This window comes from Nanorana parkeri, unplaced genomic scaffold (genome assembly GCF_000935625.1).
Source record: "Nanorana parkeri isolate BGI_ZX_2015 unplaced genomic scaffold, ASM93562v1 scaffold413, whole genome shotgun sequence".
Taxonomy (NCBI): Eukaryota; Metazoa; Chordata; class Amphibia; order Anura; family Dicroglossidae; genus Nanorana; species Nanorana parkeri.
In genome coordinates this window covers 466,008-475,137 of record NW_017306681.1, presented here as the reverse complement: position 1 = coordinate 475,137, position 9,130 = coordinate 466,008, and the positions used below count along the sequence as shown (strand labels likewise).

The window sequence follows — 9,130 nt, the reverse complement described above, 5'->3', positions numbered from 1 at the left end:
ATACACACACACACACCACACACACACCTTAATATACTGTATATTCTTAAATTTTATGTGGAAGTACTTACAAAGTGCAGGATATACACAGGTATAATATTGTGTAAGGTCACACTCCTTTCCAACACCTATCAAGAAGTTGAAGTTGAATTACTTAGATATATTAAGTGCATAGTGCCACCAACATTTCTAGGAACAACTATTCATAATTAAATTAATTGAATACACTAAAATAAAAACATTAAATATGTTTCTAGATATTACCATTGGTCTAACATCAGATAAGCTTGTTAGGTATTTTAAGGTAGCTTAGGCTACTAATAAGGCTCCGTTGTGGGGTTGAAACGTGTCAGGGTTTGTTATTGACTGCTTTTATGCCTTTTTGGGAATTAATTGATATTACTGGACTGATCCCAAAAGTGACCGTTTCAGCCCTACACAGCCACAATGTTTAGTGAATATCATAGAGTGATTTTATAATTGACTGGAATTAAAATTGTTACCGGGAAGTAGGAATGGTAAGCATCCACACTCTTCTTCTATATAATTTGACTTGCACTCCTGTACACATCCATATGTACTATACACTTCATGATGTTTCAATGCCAAATCAGGATTACATTCTCCCCAAGGATGTTCTTGCATTATTGACTGCAATGAAAATATTACAATGAAAACCTTTTTCACAATATTATCTCTATATGCTTGAAGGGTCATTCTAGTCAAATCTGATATAATTCGTTCTAGCGCAATTTGTCTGAATCAACTCTTGGCATCTTTCATGTTTCACTGGTGGTGAGATTATTTAAAATAGCTCCTGCACAGGACTTTTATCTTTCCTATGGGAAAATAAAATAAATGTTAGTGGGGTTAATCCCTTATAATAGTCACAGCAGGTTGACAAACCTGGGAACACCACCATAGAACTCTCATCCTAGCAAAGATAAAAGAAACCAGTGAATAATTAAACTCACTAGTATGTGCAACCGTTAAATATCAGTTTTAAGTAAAGATATGTGTTAAATACATTCTAATATGCAGCGCTAAATCGGCTTAAAACTTCTAAGTGCAATGTGACAAAGGTTAACATAATAGTATATTATAATCAGTGTCAAGCTATCCATTATGAACGTGCATTACACTTCACAGATGAATCTGAGAATTTTGGATAGAATATAAAGTACGCATTTCACGGAGGCTACTCTACTACTTGAGGAGTATCTAAGGGGTTAACACAAAAATACGGTAAATTTAACATAAACAAAAGTAAAGATGCATGTAGTACATTTACACTACTATATTATTTCTTACTACATAGAGAGGGGGGTGTGACTAGTGACTCCTGATTACTCTTCCTGTACATCTAGCTCTTGAAGACTGAAAACTTCACAGTTTAAAGAGGAATTCTACCCACCAATTTAATATCTTCCAGAACAGTACTTTTAGGGCATGTCAAACTTGTCATCTCTCAACTGAACTTTCAAGCCCTCAAATGGCTGGTGTCATAATGGAACACAAGTGCAGCATCATGGCAACTGAAATCCAAATAGAGGGTAAGATGGCACCTTTCTTGGCTGTAAGGGATAGTAGTTGTAGTCCTGCTTAATTTGCCTCCTTATTGACTGAGTTGTAATTACTATGGTTACACCACTGTGCCTGTTTTCCGATTGAAGATTTCCCTTAATTCCTGCCATAAACAAGTTGGTCCCCAGGATATGAATAGGGTTGCCACCTGTCCAGGATTCACCCGGACAGTTCGGGTTTTGAATGCTGTGTCCGGGTTTCATGGCAGCAGAAACCCGGACACCAGATGTCAGGCAGGAAGGGGCATCCAAAATTAAGATAGAGGCTACTGCTCCCCCACTGAAAATAGACTCAACTGTGATATTTACATATGAATGGGCGGCGCTATTTGTACATGAATAAGCCGCGTTTCATTGTCCCAAAAAAATGTCGGCTTGTTGGTAGAGTGTTCGGGTTTGGCTTGAAGAAAAGGTGGCAACCCTAGATATGAAATGTGGGGAAATCTTCCTGGCAGGGTCACAGATAGCACTAAAAATGTCACAGTGACCCTAAAAGAAGTTACACTTACATCCTCTGTATCTCCCTAATGAATATTATATTACACGCTCGGAGCAGCAGATAGAAAGATCTAATTGGAAATTAAGGGCTCATGCTGGCAACAAGATTACTGTATGCATGTAACATTTGTGCTAATGTTTACAGGCGTACAGCGTATAGTGCAACTGAGCCCTATTGGATGCTAGGATGCCAGGTGGATCTTGCCACCTAGAGCCCTTCGTTGCTAGAACACAGGCTGCCATTCGGGGCTATCATGTCAACTCAATAGTGTGTAATCTAGCTGATTACACATTGTTGATATTTACAGTACATTTAATTCCTGAGCAGGTTTTTTCCCCCCCCCACATACACACGCAGATATGCGTCGGGTGCGCCTATGTGCGAAAACGACGATTGTGCCGCACATGTTACATATCGCCGAAAACGTCGCAGTGAGAGCAATAATTTTATGGGCCTGTGGGCACATTTTTTGCGATTTTGCGGGAGCACGCAATTTTAAGGCTTGACATGTTTTGTGTCTATTCACCCGACGTGATCCCGACTTTTATGTTTTACCAAAAATATGGGTAAGAATAAATGTTTTATAACAGAACGTAGGGAAACTTTTTTTTTTTTTTTACATTTATGGTACTTTTTACATTATATAGTAAAACAAATAACCCCCCTTCCCCCTTGGTGATTATATACCTCCAAAAGAAAGCTCTATCTGTCCCCATCCCTGAGGCCAATAGAATACATTTGCTCTTTCACTGTATTCATGTAAACATTAGCACAAACTCTTACTAGCATATATTCTAAAATACAGTCCATATGCAGGAACTTTACTGAGCTGTGTACAAACAATACACCTGCATCCAGATTCAGATAACATTTTTGTATGGCTGTGTGCATAGCCCTAATACATTCATGCTTATATGTATTGAAAACACTACAAAAATTATATGGGTCCAGTAAATAGAAAAATCTGGCTAAACATGAATACATGTATGCCTATATTTATTGCTCATAATACAAAATAAAGATATTCTAGAACTAAAAGTAAATTACAGCTATCATGAGTGCTATTTAATGAGTTTGATATTGGTATTTCACAGAAACATGCAGAAAGAAATAAACAATACCATTGGTTGCAATCCACAGATGTGAGAAAAATCCAAACTTTGCATGTACAGTAGCTCCACTTGAAGATGAAATCTAATGCCAAGCCTTCTCTCTTAGCTATTAACAATACTCTAAAAATATATTAAGAATTTGGTATGGACATTAGTCTTTCAACGCAGAGGTGTGTTTACTGTGCGCTTCCTCTTCCTGTACATCACTACCTCCCTTAGTTCAAGCCTAAACTCCTCCCCCACCATTTTCTTTCTATGGTCCCACCCAGTCATGTGCCCCTTCGTTAAGGAGAGCTGCACCACAGTCTTTACCAGAGCGCTTCAACTTGACTATATAACTTTAAAAAAGGGTAAATATAAGAAGCCAAAGTTGCAATTTGCAGTTACATTGTAGGCAGGGTACCTAATGTAGATGTAAACCCAAACTGAATGACATTTAGCTTGCTTTAAACAACTGTGTCTCCTATCTAAAATTCCAACTGAACTCACCTCTTCTGCTGCCTGCACCACCAAACACCATTTGATTGATGAGCAATCGTCCACCGAAGTCTGCTGGGAAATCAACACTTCTGCCCGTGTTCCCACAGTGCTTAGTGGTTCTTTCAGCTGACCTGGATGTCAATGTTGTGACCCTGTGTACTGTGGCACATATACACTGAGTGGCCAGATTATTATGACCACCCCATCAGTACTTCGTTGGGCCACGAGATGACTCCACGAGAGGACTTCGTTGGGCCGCCTGGTGACTCCACATGATGTTGAAAGGTGATGCGAGGAATCTGACACTGCACTGTTGCCTTCTGTTGTCTTGTACCAGTCTTGCCACTCTCCGTTCTGCCATAACATTGACTAGTTGCTGACGGCCACAATTCGTACGTTCAGACCCAGATTTTCGGCTGACAGTCCAGTCTTTAAACACTTTAACAACAGCTGCTCTTGAACATTTAACGAATACTGCTGTTTTGTTGATACTCGCTCCATGGCTCCGCGCCAACAATCATCCCTAGTTCAAAAGCTGTTAAATCGCATTGTTTACCCATATCTTCAGAAAAAAATCACTTCTACTGTCGTGGTAAACAACCTGCTTTCCTATTTATAATGGTCTGGCCCCCTAGCAATTTCAGCGCGAAATTATAGCTAATTATAGCTAATTTGCCTACAAACGTCAGGTGGTCATAATAAACTGGCCACTCAGTGTATAGTCTCCATTGACAGAGTCTTGTCACTCTATTATAGGAAATGCCTTAACAAAGACCTTCAGGGCAGAATCACTATTTTAGTGAAAGTTATTGATATAAAAATGACTTTTGAAATAACATTAACTTGTTATAGGTTATATAAGATTTTGGATTTACATACAGTATAGTTCAAGGCCCAAGGAAAAAAAACCTTTGATCTGTTTTAGAATGTACTGAATCTAATGGCAACTAAGCACTATTTTTAAATGTCTAAATTCACCAACATCATTAGAATATTCTTCAAAGCTATGCTAATAATGAGAAGATGACATTTATTGGCTCTATAACCTGCTGAGTTCCAGCAATGTCCTCTATCTTTGACAGAGAACATTTAATATGCACATTTAATTGGAGATTCATCTCTGTGCAGATACTTATGAAACCTTTAATTTGCTCTTCCTGTTTAAAAGGTGTGTTTGAGTTATATATTTGCATTAGAAAATATCTATCAACAGCAACATCTGGGCCTTTATTTCCCATCTATTAAATATATAAATACCTTAAAGTGTCTGATCGAAGCATGTGCATGCATACCCACTGGACTGTGTAAGCCCAGACCATCAAACCTAGGAGGAACCTTTGGTGAGTGGATCACAAATGTTATCCCAGCGTCCACAAATCCCAGTGCTGGATCGTCTGTGAATTCGGTCTAGTGTAAGAGAATCATTGTTACTACTGTAATAAACAATACTGTACATCCAAAATTTCATCTCAACACATCAAAAGGAAATTATATAAATATTTCCGAAATTATAGAAGTAGTAGTTCCATGAAAACAGATAAAACCCCACATATCCATAGATGTTACAAAGGTTAGAGGGTTTTTGAGGAACATTCATATATGTATTCTGCTGGTAACTTATTTAGGTGGACTTGCCCTTTGGGTAGAGAGCTCAGTCACTTAACAGCTTCCCACAAGCCAGAGAGACTTATCCCCAAGCATTGCAAATGTGACATGTTAAATTTAGTTTTAACTAGAGCTGAGGTGCCCCCTCGCCCATCTTCTATTCTACATCTACTCCTCTAAAGAATTCAGCAGGAGTTTGGTGACCCCACATCATGATATCAAGTTTTGCTAGGTGCATCAGTGGCATGGTGTTATAGTATGTGTGGGGAGGAAGCAATGAGTGACCAAATCTGCGAACAGTCACTTAAAAATACTCTTTTACAGAGGTCCATTTGGGTTGGTCTAGGTCAAAGGTAAGCAATTTTAGCACTAATGCTGTGGTGAAACTACAAGTTCCGTCTATAGGAATCAGGTGTGTGGCTCTCTGAGTCTTGCAGAGTCTCACTGGACTTCCACAGCAGCTGGAGTGTGATTGTTGCTTACCCCTGACTTAGGTGTTATCTGTCCAGACACATTTAGGTACATTTATCAGGACAACTGGTGTAGTAATATGCAATAACAAACAAAACTTTGAAATGTCATTGTATGCCACGTGTATATACTGTATGTGCATGGGCCCTTAGACTGCCGGCACATTCACACTGGCATGCACGCCCATGCAGAGACCTGCTACCGGGAGGGACAGGTGCAGCGCGTCATTGTGTGCAGCTGCCTGTACATCCTTATAGGAGGACGTGGCTGCACACGGCTACAAGTCAACCTCAACCTGCACATCCATGCAGGTCCAAGTGCCCACATTTGGACGCACACTGTCTGCGTCCAAGTGCAGACATCTGGACCTGCATGCAGCTGTGTTCTTCCATAGGGATGTATAGGTGGCTGCACGCAATCACACGCCGCACCTGGTCACCACTGAGCAGGTCTCTGCATGGGCACGCATGCTGTGCGAATGAGGCACTCCCGTGTGAATGAGCCCTTAACTTGAGTTGCAGAAATCCCTTTGATGGGGCTTCAAACACAAAGCACTCCCAGTTCCCAGATTTTATACTAATCATTGATCATACTCCGTATAGAATGTCTGATGAATGGCCATGTGGAGGATCATTCTAGCAGTTCAATAGCGCATTTTCAAAAATAGCACCAAGATTGATGGATGATTTGGTTCACTGCCATGCAAAAACAAAGTGTGGTGACACGCACAAGACTATTTATTTATTTATTACTGAATTTGGGACTTTCTCCTAAGTTTTCCTTTAAATAAAGTCAGAATCCAGTTAAGAAATCATAGCATGGAACATCAAGGATATAACAAAACAGATGTGCCCGAAATAAATAATATCATAGTGTTTAATGATTCATAAATAATTAGCCTAATTACCTGTTTAATATCAAACATTACACTTAGTCCTTTCCCTGCTGTACTAATCCTTTTATCTGACTCAGGTGTATTGCGGTTAAAAGAGTAGCAGTTTCCATACTCTGTGAAAACATGATCAAAGTCCTGTAAGAAAGAAAAGCGCAAATACAATTTATATTTGGGGCCATCTGGAAAATGCTCTTCGAGCACAATAGGAACAGCATGTATGCTATCTGTAGTAGTGTTTCACACTATAGCAATTAAGGTACAAAGAAAATTCCCAATAGTAAACAAATGGAAGCTTCCTTCAAAAAAGGATTGTCAACTGTGCCTAAGTAGTATCAACCCTATTATTTTCATTTAGAGCAAGTCCCGTTCCATCAGTGTCCTAAATCTGTAATCTCTAAATAATAATAAAAATAAATCCTAGACAGGCATTCTGATGTTCCACACGCCTTTTTTAATGTAAAGTGAAGCACCAGCTTTGTAAAAACAACCCCTCAAAACATTAAAGGAGAACTATGAGGTGAATGAATTTCACTCAACCTCATAGTTCGAGCTGACGTGTGACAATGAAACTGTCACAGGTCGGCTCAATAGATCGGGAAGTGAGCGAACACATACCGTCACTCACTCACTCACTCACTTCTCGATCCTGTCCCTGCAGAGAGCTATTACTGTCACTCACGGCTCCCTACAGGGATCCCCCACCCCCCGCTCCTATCCTCCAGCGCTGACTGGAGGAACGAGCGGGGGAGTGGCAGGTATAGCTGGCTCTGCCTCTAGATAGGCAGATCCAACTGTCAATCACGCAACTGGGTGGATCTCAACAGTTGTAGCTCGCGGTATACTGACCTTTGGGTCATGGGAGGATGCTAGTTTATGTCCTCCCGTGACCCTGAGGAGAACTATCGGGAAAAACACTTACCCCATAGTTCTCCTTTAATTTGCTTTGCCTATACAGAGTTCTACAACATGCATGCATGACAGTTCTGGGTTAATCACCAAGCACCAGGAATGTCAAATAGGAGAATGGGGAGCGAGTCAGGAGATGCACCATGCTTAGAATTTTTCTTCACTCCTGACTGCTGAATGCATTAGTAGGGGAACAAAGAATAGGCTCTGCTGTTGAAAGGGGCATTGAAAAAAACTTCTTGCTTTACCCTGCATAGACATACCCTGCACTGCAAGCGTTAACAGCGCGTTATGGTTTAGGGGACCTGGGAAAAGGACTTATACTTACCCAATCCCTACTCACATAGTCTCTAAGACCGACACCAGCAGCCTCTTCCCTCCTGTGCTCTGGTTGGTTGGAGTCCTGCTGACATTGACACATACGGTATAGTTTAGAGCCCAAAGCCCTGCATTATACATCAGAATGCCGAGGGACAGTACACAAGCCAGAGTGTAGGGGGGACAAGGTGAGCACTGACTGCTGGGGGAGCGGGGTCACTAAGTATAACTGCTTTTACCGATACTTTAGGCTTAAATGAGCATTTAATCCTTGCAGTGCGGGGGCAGGCTCACAACACAGAGAGTTTTATTTTCCCTGGCAATAGACTTTAAAGTGTTTTTTTTGTTTATGGTTCTATTTCCATATATATGGTAGAGGAAGTGTGCCTGGTTTACTGCCTTTACGGTAGTATCCTTTTCTGTTAAATAGACTTCAAGGCATCAGTAGCTCCAGACCCCTGATGAAGTCACGTGTTTTGACGTAACGTACGTAGGGCAGAGCTTCCGATGTCACTGCACTGAGCTGAGCCAGATGAACGGGCGTTTTATCGTTTGCTGCCACTTGCCTTGCTGGTTTGATCCAGCAATACCTAATGCCTGTACTGTTTGCACCAGTCTGAGTACTCATTTTTTACTTAATAAATTGCATTTTATTGGACGTTACGCACTATGTCCTTGTCCTTTTTCTCTCTTCTCCTGTATTTATGCTGGTACTTGTAATCTGAGGAGACCTTATCGCCTTCACTGTGCATGGGCTTCCCTCCCACATTAAGAAGGTAACAAGCGCATTTGAGGTAGCTCTGTGGGTCTACCTCCCCAGGTGAGCACTCATCACTCACTGGGTGGAGGTGAAGGTCTGCCTATCCTTACCTGAGAGTTATATGATTATTAGATCGGCACAATATTGTTTTTTTCAAATTTTTTAGATATTTATTTATAGCCTTAGTGCTTAGTAGCTCTTATTTCATATTTACCCACTGGCGCAGATCACTTTATTGTTTTTTTAGACTTTCATGTGGCACTAAACTCAGGAGTTAAATCTTAAAAATGAATTCAAGTACCTTAACTATTAATAAAAATGCATCTTATTTGTGTACCACAAATTGCCAGTTCATTACTTCTACAAAAACAATTCTATTTTCCATACAGCCACCAAACAGACTGAATCTTTTCCGCCCGAGGAACTTTCAGATGTTCAGACGGGAGCGTGCGGCGGAGACACAGGTAAGTATTAACCCTTTGAAAAAGTATTTTTTTTAAT

At 40.4% G+C, this 9,130-nt stretch overlaps 1 protein-coding gene across 1 annotated transcript in view; it reads right to left on the bottom strand.

Annotated features, from left to right (window-relative positions):
* The window catches only part of ASIC5 (acid sensing ion channel subunit family member 5), a 30,018-nt gene that overhangs the window by 12,079 nt on the left and 8,809 nt on the right, over positions 1-9,130 (bottom strand). The window contains exons 3-6 of the mRNA XM_018559708.1: positions 6,658-6,780; positions 4,932-5,081; positions 504-651; positions 72-128 (exon numbers count right to left, since the gene is read on the bottom strand). Of these exons, the coding sequence (XP_018415210.1) occupies positions 72-128; positions 504-651; positions 4,932-5,081; positions 6,658-6,780 (478 nt within the window). The remainder of the gene's footprint in view (positions 1-71; positions 129-503; positions 652-4,931; positions 5,082-6,657; positions 6,781-9,130) is intronic.